The following is a 16,631-nucleotide window of genomic DNA, read 5'->3' on the forward strand; positions in this document are numbered from 1 at the left end:
TTTTTGGAACAACAGAAGGGCGGAGTTACTGGCAGATGGACTGTTGGATATGGGTTTAAACTAAGCTCAGAGTTACGCAGCCATCACAATAGAAACAACTGAAGTAATTTTACATATTTAGCTTCCTTTCCTTCCTGCTGTCTCTTTTCCTTTAGCGTTCTTTATAAGAATATCAACCACCTATTCATTCCCCGCAGATCCTCAGCGCGGCCACGACATGACCACATCCTGCCCCAAACAATTACATCAAAAAGGAGAAGCCAGCAGAACTGCCAGTGCTGGGCTGGGGAGAAGGACCGGCAGCAACGTACCGATTCCTGGAGATCTTCTTGGAGAAGAGAAACAAACCCTGTAAAATTCATTGCTTTGCTTCATCCCGTTGAAAAACCTTATTGCACCCACATTACAGGAGGCTGGGGGAATAAAACTGGACGAAGAGGGGCTTTGTGGTCTACCAGCTGCAATGGACTAGAGACTGGAGTGAAAGATGGAGGTTTTGGGATCACGTTAGCGATCTGGTTCGGAATGGTCCCAATAAACACTGCACTGGCACAGCTGAGGGCAGCACAGTGAAGTCCAGGGTCAGGACGAAGCAGCTGGCGGTGAGGGAACAGTGACAGCCATCCCTGCAACTGGTCCTTTTGTCTGCTTTCCACATGGCAAAATGAGAGTTCGTGCAACAGCAAGCCCCCAAGGACTAAGGGGAAGCATGAATGGAACACAGCCTGGCCACACTGCTCATTAACAAAAACTGGAGCTCTGAAGCACAGAGTGAAATGAGTGAATTTAAGTTTCTCATGTAAGGCAGTAGTTTAAAGCCATTCTGAATTCTCATTCTGGGTGTTTTAACTGCAAAAACTTGCCTTGCCCTGGGCAGTTCAACTTGGACAGCTTCCAGGCTGGAACAGCTTTACTTTCCTCATCCTTTGAAGAATTTCAGAAGAAAACTTAATTTATCTATGTCCACGGTGAAAAGCATATTTCCTAGTGGCAGTTTCTGAGAAAATCCTGCCTTCACTCACACCAGGCTGGAGTAGCAGTTAAAAGTGAACGTGACTGCTCCTGAGAAAGCCCAGGACAGGGCTTGTTCTTTGTTAGGGTCACCACCTCTAAAGCCTTTATATCCATTGTCCTTCCAGAGCCTGTATTCAAGGACGAGGGCGGAGGGACACTTAAGCTTTGTGTGTCTTAACTATTCTGTTTCCTAAGGCTGGTAGAAGTTTTGGAATAATGTTCAGTTTTAAAGCAGCTCCGAGACTGCTCTGATACACGCCGAGAGGCAGAGAGCCCCGGATGGCTTCAGCACGGGCAGACCATAATTGATCACCTGAAAAAGATCCATAATTTATAAGGATATACTTCTTTAAAAAGGCATATAGGAACATTAATGATGATATATGCTGGTGAGGCAGCGATTAGCCTTTTAAAGTCTTAAATCAGCCGAAAGCAGAGAGGAATGGGAAACAGAAACGAGCAGAGGATTGCTGCTGTGGAAGTGCTATGCAAGCCTGTGAAAGCACCTTATTCTGATCTTTGTCAGACACATGCTTCGGTTGGTCTGATCTCGATTTGACCCAGACTAGCAGTTCCTACAAGAATAGTTGGCACGAGAGCTAAGAATTCCTCTTGCTATGAAATCTGCAACTCCACGGAGAAACTTGGGAGTAGTTTGGGGAGAAACTTAAATACAGAAATTGTGCATTAACTAGATCAATAAACCTCTTCACCTCCGTTTCCTAAAGCTGAAATAATCACAAGCTCAGCTGAAGAGCAGCTGATATGTCAGTGCTGTTTGTCCAAGCCCAGCCTGACATGCAGTAATTGTGTGTAGTGAAGCTTTTTAAGCCTGGCACAGCAGTGCACGATCTAAAGCAGAGCAGCGTGGGTGAAATCGACTGGGAAGCATATGCTTGGGTGATACCTGCCTGCAGCTTGTGCTATCACACCTGTACTTTTAACACGGAGACTAAAATAGAAAGTGGAGTTGTTAACTATACCAGGAAAGCCAGGAACAGCAAAATAAACAGGGAAAAAGCTGCAGACTGCAGGGCCCGTCAGCACAGGATTGCTGGCGTTCATGCAAAGGGGCAGAAGTCATGGAAAGTTCTCTGGGAAACAAACTCACCAGGAAACAATCCCGTTATATAAGTCCACAGACTGGCTACTACCGCACCCATGCAGCTTTCAGAGGGCCATTTCTCATTTACTGACAGCAGAGAATCGTACACCATAAAGATTTTTTTTCAACTTTGGCTCTGCTGACCTACAATTTTTTGCAGAATATGTATTCCCCTCGGATACCAAGTAGTGCATTAGATTACATCCAAAAAAGACACCAGAATGCTGGCCTACGGAAAAAAAAATGATGAGTTTGATACGAAGCATCAGGACTCAGCATTGGAAGATGTCCCTCTAATTCTTCGGGAGGGAACTTCTCTAATTTGGGGCACATAACCTAATGTTTTCAAAAAAAAAAAAAAAAAAAAAAAAGCCCATAAAGTCACACCTGCTTCAACTGTTCACCTTTACTGGCTTGCAAAATCGTACTTGATTTACATGACTTTCAATTCGCAGGCAGTTCTTGTTCCTGGGATACAGAAATGCAATAGTTTGGCTCTCGACTTCTATTTCAGTCTCGCACCGAATTTGCGTTTCTGCTCGAGTTTCTTTGGGTCCATCATATTAAAGCACTCTGTGAGGTTATTAGTGTGCCAAAATTACATACATCAGCTATTTCTGGGTTAGGTCAAGGCTGAATGCAAGCGTTACTTTTTAAAAACGAAAAAAAATGGAACAAGAATGCATCTTCTGGAACATCTGAGAGCGCTGGCTGCTTTTTGGTAGCATCAACATTTTTAGGTGGGCTTCATGCTGCCATTGCAGTACGTAACATCTGCAAGTTTGCAACTGCTATGAATAAACCGTGGGTGAAACTGTGAGCAGTTGCATGTCCCAGCCTCTGGTTACCCGGAGATGTTTATGGCTATCTGTATGACTCACTGCTTAACGAGTGTTTGCGTTACCAAAGGATGCAGAGGTCTCAGTCAAGCATGAGGCCCCATCGTGTTAAGAATTGTACGCGTACAGGGAGAGAGTCACTGCCCCAGAGAACTCGCAGCATAAACAGAATAAGGGAAACAAGCGTGGAGGGGCTGGCTGTCACACAGCAGAGCAGCGTGGCCAATAAAACACTTACCCTCTTGTCTGTCTGTCCAGAGATCTGCAAACTAAATGACGCTGTCTCCCTCTGTACTTGCACAAATCAAAAGGGCAACTGGCATTGTGCAAAACACGATGCTCCCAAATGACATTTCTTTAATGATCTTAAATGAAGGAAATGGTCTTTAAATTAAGACAGAAATAGGAAGAGCCTTGCGGTGAGCTAACAAACACCACTGCTCAGGGAAGTGTGTGGGGGTTTGATTATCTATTCGTCAGCCATCTCAAACAGAACATCTCGATTTGTTTGTTTATAAGCTAAGAATGCAGTCCCGAGCTATGATCACCAACACATCAGACTCACTCTTAACAACACCCGAGCCTCTCTGCAGCTTACCCAGAGTCCAAAGAACTTTTTCTCCTCTTCGTTCCATTGAGTTACGCAGAAAAGCAGACTGTCTGGTGTCAGAAATTGCATCAAAGACTCAAAATGGTTGAGCAATGCACTGAACTTCAGACGCTGTTTATTGAACTTGAAGGACTTCGCTGCCCCATGTCATGGCATAGCACAAGAAGCAAGGGGAAACGGTCATGGAAGTGGAGAAGAAAAGGCTGAAAATCTAAGGCTATCACTTTCAGGACAAATCCTTCCTTCTTATAAGAACTTCAGGTTGCCATGTGCTATCCTGGTTTTGGATGACATATTTAAGCTGCCAGCATCTGGCACCAACCTCATGGTAGCCTCCTGGGTACAATCAGCTCTCGAGTGAACATACAATACAGGCAACCTCAAAACCATTCAACTCAGAGGTTGCTACAGTCCCAATCCTTAACACACCAGGCGCAAAGACAGGCTCAAAATTAGTCCCTTGCAACAGAAAGCACCAGCTTCACTTAAATGAAGCTGCAGGAGAGCATATCCGACAAAATAAAAATGAAAAGGCACAAACATGAGCAGAGAACATGCTTTATTGAGAAGTAGATACAAGAATAGCACATTCTACCACATCATGGGAACAGGGTTTAGCTTCTGCGCGAGAATGGCCTTCTTCCCTACTCCACAAGAGATCTACTTTGTTGGATAGTTTTATGAGTATCTGGAGTTAGTTACAATACAAGAGCAAAGGGCATGAAACAGCAAAATTCAGTAATGCCCACAAAGTATACATCATGTACTGATGATCTTTTTTTTTTCTCCTTTTCCTTTTTCTTCTTTTTTTTCTTCTTTTTTTTTTCTTTTTTTTCTTTTTTTAAAGGGAGGCAGAGAAAGGCAGACAACCATCAGAAGGGCAATAGAGAACTTTTCCACATAAGGATGGGTCAGTGGTTAACAGGAAACGGCTCCTACCTACCGGTACACTGCAAGTGCTTCACTTCAGTCACCATTCAGTGAGAAAGCACTGGAAGTTCAAAGGAAATTGGCACTACGTGATGCTGCCATCATCTGCTTCACATCTGTGTCCCCCCACTTTTAATCCCATTGGAGCCATATAGCAAACTTGTGGCACAAGGACAGTGGTTATACTTGAAAGCCATTGTACAATAGTTTCTTCCAGTGGTGCTGATGGGACAGAGGAAGTCAAAGCTTTTTTGTTTTACACAGACAAACAAGGATGCACTGTCAGAGAAGCAAACCATCCACGTAGCTTACTGGAGCTGCCGCTGATGCACAGAACGTACACTGTAGGCAATCCAACAACTGACAATATTTGTGTTTCAGAGTTTCTGTGGCTGTTTGGACAAGGCTATCAAATATCTATCTATAGTTAAGATTTTATTTCTTCAGTCTAGAGGAAAAAATCCTCTCCAGTAGGAAGAGAAGTTATGACTCAAGGAAGACCATTCTGGGAAAAAAAATATCTCCAGTGAAATATACTGAAAGGGGCTATTTCTGTGTAAAGGAACCCACCAACTCTAAGAGAGAAACCAGGAAAGCAGCAACGTGTAATGAAAGAGGTCTCTCCAACAGATGTGGTACTGTGGTAGCTCCAGGAGGCCCTACCAAGAGCAACTCCATGAAGCAGGTGACTGTGATGTTCTCAGACACTTAGCCTTGACTCCTTTGGGGTTAACATTAACAATCACACCACTCAGTTACAAGATATGTAAGCTTCTGACTGCACAATATTAACTATGTGAAGACCTGCTATATCATATGGAAAACACTGCTGAAAGAGGTGACGTGTTACCTTACTAAAACTATCTGATATACGGAATGGAACAGTCCCTCAGGCAGGACTAGTTAAAATGCTGAAGTCAGTGTAATTGCAGCTTGTTAGAAAACCAGACTTCCCCCAAACAAGCACTATTAGACCTTGTTCAAAAGCCACAGAAGTTATCTCCGTTACGTACAAAGCAAGGAACCTGAAGGAGGAAACAACCAGATTACAGGACACAACACAACCTCATTGGAATAAGAACGCGAGGGTAAGACCAGTGACTGGACAGGTACAGTACCAGATATCAGAACTCCTTGGGCCAGTGCTGCTAGGAGCTTTGTTTGGGTCCTATACAGATCCAATCCTTGCAACCTCATTGAGGCCGAAACATAAAGTTCCTCAGAACTAGCGTCTGTGGTGTGCACAAAAGATCTGGGCCAGAACAGTACCAAGGGGAACTGATCTTTCGGGAGGGTACTGTACCAGCCAATCACAACAGCAACAGATACAACAGAGATCCCTAGGGTATTTCCTACTGCTGGGGTTCACTGGCTTCAGGAGTGACAGGCAGTTAAGTTCCCTTAGGAGGGGTCCATTTCAAACAGCTGGGATCCATTATCTTATTGCTGTTGGATCTTTTTGCCTCTTTGGCTATCCATTCATCAATCAGATCCTAGGGAAGAGAGCAAGAAAGGGCAGGTTAAAAACAAACAGTCCATGCTGGAGAATTATCCACGGTACAGCACCAAACATCAAAGTCCAGAAATCTGAAGATTTGGGGAAGTAGCACACTCACTAACTGCTGAGCATGACAAAAATAACAACTTTCTAGAAGCACTTCCAACCACACTGATAAAGCTACTGGTAGCTACAAAGCAAAGTCTCAGAGAAGGGAATAAGAGAAACTGTTGTATATTCCAGGATGTATAAACCACTTGTCTCATTTCTAATGAGGATGCAAACGTGACACATTCAGGATTCCATGAATTCAGCTCAGTACTGTCTCATACATTTGCCCAGTAAAGGATTGGCATGATGAGGAGCACGATGGGAATGTTGATCCATTGCTCCCCTAAAAGCTGCTTACAATGAGTAATGTTATTCCATACAGAAAAAAAAAAGTACAGTTGGTGCAGCGTGTTTCTACACTACTAAAGGATAATGCTCCATGCCCATGCATTTCAGAATTACAGTGCTCCCCCACTAGAATCAAAAGGCTGGGAAACCCAGCACAAAACAAACAAAACGCTGATTCCACTTCATGTGAATGCAACAGCTAAATGTAAAGAAAGGAGCGCAGAAGGAGCCATCAGAAATCTTACCTGTCTTTTTAGGACCAGGTGTTTTCCCTTCCAGTACTTCAGCATCTGAAGTGCCTGCAGTGTACTAACAATGTCGACGGGGTTTACAGCGGTCTCCTGGCTGATTTCTGCAAACCAGTATCAGAGTATGTTAGAATAGAAACAGATTCCACTGCAATGCCCTATAATAGATTTCAACAACGAGTCTTAGGCAATTCCCTTTGAGGTGATACACACAAAATGCCTTGCTAAGGAGCGTTAACATGCAGTGTTATTGCTGCTGCCTGACTTGCACCCTTTGACCATCCTGGTTATCTGCTTGACCAATTGTCTGTGGTCATTTTGCTCTAGAGGACTGATTAATTACAACTAGCTTGAGGAAACACAAGTTTTGGATACAAGCCACGCAGAGCTGTAGAGAAACAGCCCAGCTCACCCCAAAACTGAGGAATAATCAGTCAGTGGGGAATAATCAGTTGAAACAGAATGTTGTAATGAATTAGTGATACTGCTTTTAGGATCCAAGTTAGTATGCTGCAACCCTCTCTAAGAAGGCATAGCAGCTTTTTCAGAACAACCTTGATATTGCTATGAAATACAGCATATTCCTAGGGACCGTTTTGAATATAAAAATGCCATTAAAAGAAGTTAAAATAATCTTAGCTTTCATCTAAAATGTTTGAAAGCCACTGGGTTTGTGGCCAACTGGGTAGCCAGTTTTCTTTCTAAAATTAATATTCTAATCTGGAGCTGTATGACGTTCTTTACTGATCCTTTTCCAAAAATGTTTTTTAAAAGAAGAAGCCAGTACACAGTTTCAAAACTCTGCAAGTTGGCTTATTGTTAACGGTGGCAGGACTGGAAAGGAGCCATCCCCAAATACAGGAACATTCCACTCACTGTGCTGCTACACAAACACCTTTATCAATGCATGACCTACCTCACATTTGAGGAAAATGAGGATGCACTGGTATGCTACTGAACCAACCCACAACAAGTTTGTTCAGGTTGAAAACATACCTTTTATAGAGATCTCTTTTCCTTGGAAATTATGCAGGTAACGAAGCAGAACTTCCTTCCAGTAACTACGGTAGCTGATGAGACCCAGATCAGATAGAGGACGTTCTGGAGAGCCAACTTTTTCTTCTACTTTAGAAAGCAAATAGCCTGTAAAGGAAAGAAAAGTTATTTGTCCTTCCTAAACTACTTTATCCTGACTGTTACCCTCCTCAGCACAAGCAGAGATGGGGTATAATGACAACTGCTCAAAAGTCACCAGACACATTAGATTTTTGGTGAAGCTGTCATACTGGACAGAATGTTCCCAGAATTTTTCTCTTTATACTTACTGAAGTCAATGAGCATTTTGCCGTAACCTTGCCTCATGTACTGAGGCATTGTCAGGATACAAGAAACATTGTAGTTGAGAAAAGAATTCTTCTCCTAGAACCAAGAACACAGAGAATAGGTTAACAGATCTAGATCTGCACCTACAATTGGGTATATCAGAATCCCAACAGATGGAACAAGCCTGTGCAACTGATACAATACAGGAGAAAGGATCAATAGTAGAAAAACCTGCCTAAAAACAAGTAACGTGATTATCCTTCAGCTACCAGCCTAGCTTAGCATCTTACTTTATTAGCCATTGGGTGTTTGGTGGAGAATTTTAAAGCTTGGGATGGCAGCCACGGAGCTGTACCTGAGAAGGAGCCAGTAACGCTCTCAGTTATTGACACTTGGGATTAAACAAAGAGATTGCCTATTTTTTTAGGCAGGCAGTGTGACTGAGCAAACAGGGCACAGAATAGAGTCCAGAAAATTGCCTTGGACACTCTAAGCTTAGCCAGTGACTTTCTTGGGGGATCTGTTTAAGGTACTTGAACTTCTCAGCTTCTCCATCTAAGAATTTTTATTCCTCCAAGTACTTTGTAAGAAAAAAAACACGGTGACTAATACTTTTTTTAGATGTATTTTTCCTCTACATCTTTTTAGATTTTGTTTAAACATTACTTTTGCCTACATTTAAGACACCACTATGCTTACAGGTGACAATAGTTTATCTGAGCTGATTTGTTTTTTTACTAGTAATGCCAAAAGATGCTACAGCAAAGCACCTTCAGTCCCTGCAGAGAACAGCAGGAACAACTCACACGGAGCAGGTTTGAAACTTTATCTTCTCCTGGAAGCAACAAATCCTGAGACCTCAAAAACTTGCAGAAGAGATGCAGTACCGATAACCTGTGTCCTAAACCTCATGCTAGTGATCTAGGATAATAAGTACATATGAAGATTTTTTCCAAACTAACCTTGGAGAAATATCCTATCAGGTGACAGCCAGTGTTGTCAGCTTCTGTCATGACATAGAACAGGAAGGGTTCAACATCATAATACAGTGTTTTATGGTCCAAGAAAAGTTTTGCCAGCAGACACAGGTTTTGACAGTAGATCTAGAAGCAAAAGGAGAGTAGGATACACCTGTTTATTATGGCAGAACATGCCGAGCGTGGAGAAAAACAGACATACAAGGGAAATGAGAAGAAAGTTCTCAATCATCTGAGAAATAACAGTCTAATAGAGCAGCTGGGCTGGGAAACAATTCCATTTATGATGAAACTTGGTAAGCCTAGCTTCTGGAGGGTGGGAATTTGTTTGTGATATTAATCTCTGAATGTTCAAAACATCACATCCTCAGTGAAGGGGAGCAAAGGTTGCATCTCTGCTTGCTTGTACTGTGTTGTATTTATTCCAGCCTTCAAGGTCATCTGCGGTAAATACAAAAGACTCCTCCCAACTTCCAGCAATGCAAAAGTTAGCTTTTTTTTTCCCCTCTGAAACCTTCAAGACTGGAACCAGCTAGAAACAGGGCACAAGTGCAGGGCTTCTACCTAGAGTCTGTAACCACTGGTTCAGCGCAGGTTCTGCCTTTCAACTGAGGGTTAAGGAGGCCACCCCCAGTAAACAGCTCTGAGGAATAACCACAAAGAGCATGCAGACAAAATGACTGCCAGAATTGCAAAACTGGACAGATCCGACTGTAGCAGCCTTTGTTCCATTAGAGAGAAAGGGCCATTTGCATCCTGTTTCTCTACAGGAAAAGCACGGCACATTTGAAAGATGGACTCCACAATCAAGAATGGCTTATTATTGCAATTAGTTACCTTGTTCTTTTTCCCATCAACTTCAAAAACTGAAATGGAGCCTTTGCGGTAGATTTCATCACCCGGTGGATGTTTCCAAACACATTTTGCCTATGACAAGCAAACAAAATCAGGGTGACACTACTATTTTAAGGACAGAACAGGTTACAACAGCTACTGGATATACCAGGAAACACACAGACTTTTTAGCTATGATTAAAAAAAATAATTCCAGGTCCCTTTTCTGTTCTGTAATCCACTAAATAGGACAGAAATCAAGCCCGGATTTAGAAAAAGCAGCCTTTCCTTCAAAACGACACAGAATCTTCTCACCCCCTGAAGTGAAGAACTGAACTAACAAGAGTAATGATGTTTAAAAATGCTCACAGCTGATTTAAAGCTCAGGAATCACATCTACCCCAAACCTTACCATGTGTCTGCGCAGTATTGTCTGGCTCTTCATGTATTTGAGACAGAATTCACACATGTAGAGACGGCCCAGGCGGGCGTACTCCTCTGGGTAGGGAGAATGATACCACGTGTCCAGTTCGTAACGGCCAAAAGCAATTGTTTTAATCATATTGCTGCCTTCTGTGATCTGGCCCTGGAGCCGCAACTTTTCCTATGAATGAAATAAATGGATGGCTATTACAAAAAAAAAAAAAAGATTTAAAAGGATGTTGAGAGGAAGGGGCCCTGTTTATTTCCCTCAGGGAGATCCTTCACTTCAAGTCTTCTAAATTTAAGCAAACTCTGTCTGAGCCCTCTCCATGGGCAGTACTTACTGAACCTTCCTTTCATCAGAAAACACCTTTTCTCAGAACTTAGCAGCATGCTAACACTGGGATCCTACTCTTTCTATTACCAAAGCAATGTAACCTGCATGCCACTTCATACTTCTTCCATCATCTGCAGGGAGAGGGATACAGCCTAATGCCCTGCCTTAAGATATCCCAAATGCAGTTGTTACCAGTAAGCATTAGAATATGTCTTAGTTCATTTCTGGAGATGGAAGGTAGCTTTGAAAAGCACCTACAGAAACAATGTAAGTTGAACTCCAATACGGCTTTTGTCTTTTGTTTTTAATCACTTTTTAGCTATTGTTTCAGCAGGTGAAGCTATCTGCTCTCTCACTGAAAAGAAACACCTCTTAAATAAGACTTACTAATTATTGCTCTTACAAGGCACTGTAGCGTTTGTCTGAAGATTTTCAGCTCCAGCTGTTCTTTCAGCAAACCCTCTGAATGACTTCACTTCAGTGTTAGCCCTAGCCTAACTTTGCTGACTTGGCTGGGCTGCAGAAGTTCTTGTAAGAAAAGCACCTACCTGCACAAGTACCACAAAACCCAGAAAACATTCAAATTTCTGAACAAATACATTTGCTATGAGACATATTATGATTTAGGACTCTCACCAGGTCCTCAGATGCCCGTGCTTGTGCTCTTCGGAAAAGCTCAAGGTCATATTCACTAGTCAGGTTTTCAAGTAGAGGTTCCCTAGTATTGCCATAGGTTTGTCTGTGCTCCTGGAACAACAAAACAGTAAGAGTTTTTGCCACCATATTGCAACTCAGCTGTTGAATCTTGCAGCTTTTCCAGCTGAGGATCCTGCATCCAGTTGCAGGATGACTGCAATAGCCAAACTCCCACTTAGTGGTCTCATTCCAGGCAGGAAGGAATCAAAGAATAAAACTGCTGCTTTTACCATGTATTTTTCTTTTTGCTCCTTGCTTAATCCTGAGTTCCTCTTCTTCCTGAGCTCAGCTACTTTCTCTTTGTACCGAAGCTGTCTCTCGGTTGGTGCCTGAAATAAAACAAAACAAAAGAGGTTGAAAGCTTCTTTAGGCTTCATCCACTTCAAACATTTTCCTGCACCTTCTCACCCTAAAGAACCTCTGCCCTGGCTTCTATTTGACCACGTTTGTTGTCTCTGAACCAAACCTGCACACATGAGAAAGCACTTCAAGTACAACACAAGAATGTAAACCAGTAAATTTTATTTCCTTCTGTGGCCTGCATTTGCCAACGCACCTCAGTCCCACAAGACAGGGTGCATTCCTTATGCACTGCTTAATCATGTGGAAAGCTCAAAGCTGACTCATGAAATCATTTTGACTCAAGCTCAAGTCTCGTGAACTGAGAAACGTAATTCCCTTTGGTTATATCCTCTTTGATTTAGTCAGAGGAAAATGGTAGTTTACAGTTCTGCAGAAATTCTCTTGTCATACACATCAAAGCACTCAGAAAAGATCATCCTGAGAACATTTCCAGCCTCCTTTGTAATATTACTGGCCGATGCCATTTCTCGGCTCTCACTAGCTGTTCCAGTCCCTCATTGAAGGGATAAAATAAATTTCCCTCGCTGAAACAAATTGGAGATGGCAAATGGGAGTGTCAGGACTCAGCACAATAGCTTATCCGACAAGTGAAGAAGGGAGATCAAGTTAAAGTCTTTGTCACTGGAAACCACAAGCTGAGGTTTTTCCAGTTTGAACTAAGCAGCCTTACCTGGTGTCTGGTGGCGTGCCTGTTGTTGTCATCCTGCCGATGGGCCAGCATCCTCTCCTCAATCTGTTTATCTCGGCTCTGTGCTCGCACCTGGAAATCAAAACTCATCTGTCAATACTGCAGCAAACGACTATCCAAGCTTCCATCTTTTCTATTTCTCTGGTTTCCATTTCTCCATTTCCAAGTCTTGACATTTTGTTCCATAAAAGCATAAGGAAGATAAAACAGAAGACTCGGTTACCTTGCACTCATCTGCTGAGAGATTATGATACAGTGGGCATCCTGATATGGAGAAGTGTCGCTCGTGTTTTCCAGTTAGGTGGCCTGCAAAGAATCAGAAATAAAAGCTTTTACCACATGATTGTAAAGAGGTTTAAAAAGTATCACAGATGGCCAGATAATGCATACAAGCTTCTCGGGGAGATACTCAGTTTATTACCGGTGTGGTAGGAGGAAAACATTTCATGGTTCATTGCACAAGCTTTAAGAACAAAGAAAGAAAATCCTTTTCATACTAACTGCATTTCATGCAAGCACCCAGATCTATTAAACGACTGCATTCATTTGTTTATGAAAACCTGCTTTTGTCAGAGACCAGAACCCTGCCTGCAAAACTCTGCATTTTCTTTCCTCCCACACCTGTGCTCACACTCCTGACTTACTCTTTATCCCATCATCTCCCAAACATTCCCATTGAGACAACACCTCCAGGAAGAATATACCTGCTGATATGCTCCACATCCCTTCTCTATACCCACTTCTCAGTAATGTTGCTGATCCTAACTAAGTGCATATTGTAAAATCGTATAACTCAACTGAGGGGGACTTTGAATATCACCGCAGGAAAGCAAAAATCAACAAATTAATCCTGGAGCTGAAATTACCTAAAGAGTTACAACCAGGAGTGGGACATTTCATGTTGAAATTGTAGCTTTCATGGAAGCGGCGGCGCTTAGGGCGGTGAGACAGGTCACTTCCAGAATCCTTCATGGACATGTCCTTGGCAATGCTCTCATCATGGGATACATTTGGACTGGAGATATCAATATCAGACTCTGAGGAAGGGGCATTCCCGGTGGGGGTACGAGGTGGAGACTCATCGTGATCCGCTGCATTTTTAGTGTCTGAATAAGGATCAAGATGTTACAAATTGGTCTGAAAGAAAGCTTTCAAAAAAATACGTAAAGCAACTCTGGACAGCTGTCTCAAAGCCTCTACCCTCAGGATATTACACTGTGCCCACATAGAATGGATTCACGTACTCTTTCCAACAGCATTCTGCAAACTCTCGACACCTCACTGCACCCTACGTACCTCTGTCAGAGAAGTCAACCACTTGCTCAGTTTCTGATCCAGATGAACGAGTCTGCCGGAGCGGGTATTTCTTTGGAGTCACAGGAGTGGGCTGCTGCTGGCTGCGAGTTACCCTCCTCGTAGAATAGACAGGCTCTTCTGCTCCAAATGACGGTGGATTACGAACCGGGCTGGAATCTAATTTCATGGAAATACCATAATTACATCTACAATAACCACTGTAATTCAGTGAATTGCCTCACACGTGCTCTGAGGTCTGTAAAACTAACATCTGACAGCTGGGTGTCAACACAGACTCGTATCCTACTACTGTGTGTTAGCAAAAAGATAGGTCTCTGTTGGCTCTGTTCTTCTGAGCGTACAACTCAGACACTTGTACAAACACTGAGGAATCTGGAATTAGATCCACTTTCTCTGGATGCAATTACTTAATTAGCTAGTAATTACAAAATGACTCCCATTTGCAAAGCTAATAACAGTTAGCTTAGATAAGAACTATCAGCATTTTAACAACCCTTGAGAACATCAAAGCTGCTTTTGGTGCGGAGCTATATTTGGGACCCCATTTATGGTTTTGTAAACCTATACTGCTCAGCCTGTAAAACTGAATATTTGGAATTAAAATATTGCTTTCATACCCTAGCAATATCACAAACATCCCATATGCTAAAACACCTTTCCTCTTGTTTTTAAAGCCTAGCCACCAGATGACTGCGCACATCTATTTCTTACCTGCAAGAAAATCTGTCACAAACCAGATTATTTGACAAAGTGTATACACAAAGCAACGGAACAAACTTATCTAAGGTCATTTCCTCCCCTTATGCCTTCATATGGCAGCTTATTTATTAACCGACAGGAAATGGCTCCACTAAAACTAAAATTGAGGAGATGGACACATTCAATGCTTCCTCGTACACTCTGGATGCCACAGTAGAAGCGTAAAAAATAATGATCAATACATTAATTACAGTTTATTGCAAAGTAGCATCAGCAAGTCACGAGAATGCATCTATCTCCCTTGCTGTACAGACAACCCCCCCCACAAAACAAAACAAAACTAACACTTAACCTTAAGCACAAATCCATCGAGCTTTTCTATGGTAACAATTTGACTAATTAGCTGGAAAGTAATTACAGTTCTCAGCCAAATTAGGCAGAGCTGGCAGCAGAATGAAGGGGCTTGATTCCCACCTCCTTTAAGCAGACAGCTTGACTTTTTGAAGAGGATAGGATTTGATTTCTCCCACCAGTGGGAGCGCTACATCAGGTACAAAATCCAAGCGTTTAAGCTACAAAGCTCACGAAGGTGGCACACACCAAGCCTCCCGCCACTCCTGTGTTTAAGGCAACGAATCATTCACCTTGAGAGCTTTGGCTGAGCCTGGCCGAGGAGCGGGTTACGCGGGCAGAGCGCCGCGACGTGCCATCGCTTTCCGAGCTGTCTGTGTGCTCCGGGTCGGTGGAGAAATCCGAGTCTTCCGTCCCGTCTGAGCTACTGCCTGCGTTCCTCTACAACACCACAGAGCCAGCCGTTAGCACAAAGGCACTGAAATCTCTACGCTGTATTTATGCTACGAGGACACACAGAAATAAGACGCAGCTCGATGCTGAATAGGTGAAGTCACCGAGCCCGGGGGTGTTGGACGTGGCGCTTGGGGACATGGTTAGGGGGTGACATTGGTGGTAAGGGATGGTTGGACGAGGTGATGGTGGGGGCCTTCTCCAACCTTAATGATTTTGTGATTTTATGAGGTATTTAAACTAATATACGCCAAGTGTTTTCCTCCAGAGGCAATATTTTTGTGTAACACACACTGACAGGCAACGCCTGACGCAATAACAGGTTGCTGAAAACGGATGAAGTGAAAACCCCCAAAACAGCACACGACTTTATTTAAAGCAAAAAGTAAATGGAATTTGAAGGGCGGACAGGACGCGTTGTTGCCTCACGCTGCCAAGCCAACAGCGCTCCCACAGCAGCTGCTGCCCAAAGCAACCGAGGACGAAGCCCAACGGCAGCAGGTGCTGGAATAAACAGCGCTGGGCTCCCCGGGGACAGCAGGAGGGGTCGGGGAAGGCATCGCCGGGCACACGGCGGCGCCCGCCTCGCCTCAGGGCCCCGGGCGGGCCGCAGCCTCCCCTCAGCCCAGCCGCGGCGCGAGCGCGGCCCCCGCGCCGCTTTGTTTTGCGCCCAGCCGAGCCTCGCCGGCCTCAGCCAATCAGAACGCGCGCGGGAGGGAGCCGAGGGGAGAGCTGGCCAATGGGGATTCAGAGAGGGAAAAGGCGGGGCGGAGGGGTATGATTGACGCGGGCCAGCAGCCAATCGGTTCGAGGCTCGCTGCCACAAACATCCAGCCGGGGGGGCGGAGTGGGATGGGGGAAGGGAGGAACAAGGCACGCGCGGGGAGGTGACCGTTGGGGGCGTAGATGGGCAGCCGTGAAGACCAACCAGCGGCTAGCCCGGCAAGACAGCCCAACCAATAGGCGGCCAGCTCTCCAACCGCCTGCCCAATGGGAAAAGCCAGGAGGCGGACCGCGCTACAGGCGGGGGGGAGGGAATCGGTAACCGTTGGGGGCGATGAGTGACGGCTACAGCGACCAATCAGCGCCCGGCGGGCCCCTGCGGCAGCCATTCAGGGAGCGAGGGGGGCGGGCGCTGGGGGGTGAAGGCCGCTATTTTCTCCCCGGTTTTGTGCCCGTGAGAAGCAGCTGAAGGGGGGCAGGGAGCTGGGGGTTGCCGCAGCCCGGGCCGGTCGCTGGCCGCCGGTCGCCTCCCCGGTCCCCCGGCCGCGCTCACCTTCCTGCGCGGCATCCTCGGCGGGGGCGGGGGCAGCGAGGTTGCTTGGTCCCCGGCGCCCCCAGGCCGTGAAGCGGCGTTCGCCGCCGTGTTAGCGCCGGCGGGCTCCGTGGTGACAGCCGCGTCTCCCGTCCTCCGGCACGGCTGCTCCGGCGGCGCCAGCCCGCTCCCGCCGCCAGCCCCTGTTCCCTGCTCGGTCCCTCACGCTTCCGCCGGGACACGGTCCACACCCCCCCGTCACGTGACCCCGA

At 44.8% G+C, this 16,631-nt stretch overlaps 1 protein-coding gene across 1 annotated transcript; it reads right to left on the reverse strand.

Annotated features, from left to right (window-relative positions):
- Positions 1-4,110: 4,110 nt before the first annotated feature.
- On the reverse strand, positions 4,111-16,573 carry KAT7 (lysine acetyltransferase 7). The gene is made up of 15 exons (XM_082778854.1): positions 16,381-16,573; positions 14,945-15,092; positions 13,581-13,757; positions 13,151-13,390; positions 12,508-12,590; positions 12,267-12,356; positions 11,464-11,562; positions 11,174-11,284; positions 10,190-10,381; positions 9,781-9,870; positions 8,929-9,069; positions 7,969-8,062; positions 7,640-7,786; positions 6,641-6,747; positions 4,111-5,991 (listed from the first exon to the last, which is right to left on the reverse strand). Exons 1-15 carry the CDS (start codon positions 16,393-16,395, stop codon positions 5,890-5,892), a joined length of 1,836 nt encoding a protein of 611 aa, XP_082634980.1. The 5' UTR covers positions 16,396-16,573; the 3' UTR covers positions 4,111-5,889.
- Positions 16,574-16,631: the final 58 nt, after the last annotated feature.

The sequence above is a fragment of the Aythya marila genome (assembly GCF_965140915.1).
Source record: "Aythya marila genome assembly, chromosome: 25".
Taxonomy (NCBI): domain Eukaryota; kingdom Metazoa; phylum Chordata; class Aves; order Anseriformes; family Anatidae; genus Aythya; species Aythya marila.

Excerpts from the sequence above, each read along its gene's own strand:
- KAT7 (XM_082778854.1), bottom strand. Across the intron at positions 10,382-11,173 it reads CACGGGCATCTGAGGACCTG|GAAAAGTTGCGGCTCCAGGG; the intron begins GTGAGAGTCCTA and ends TTTCATTCATAG. Across the intron at positions 9,871-10,189 it reads CAATACTGCGCAGACACATG|GCAAAATGTGTTTGGAAACA; the intron begins GTAAGGTTTGGG and ends TGCTTGTCATAG.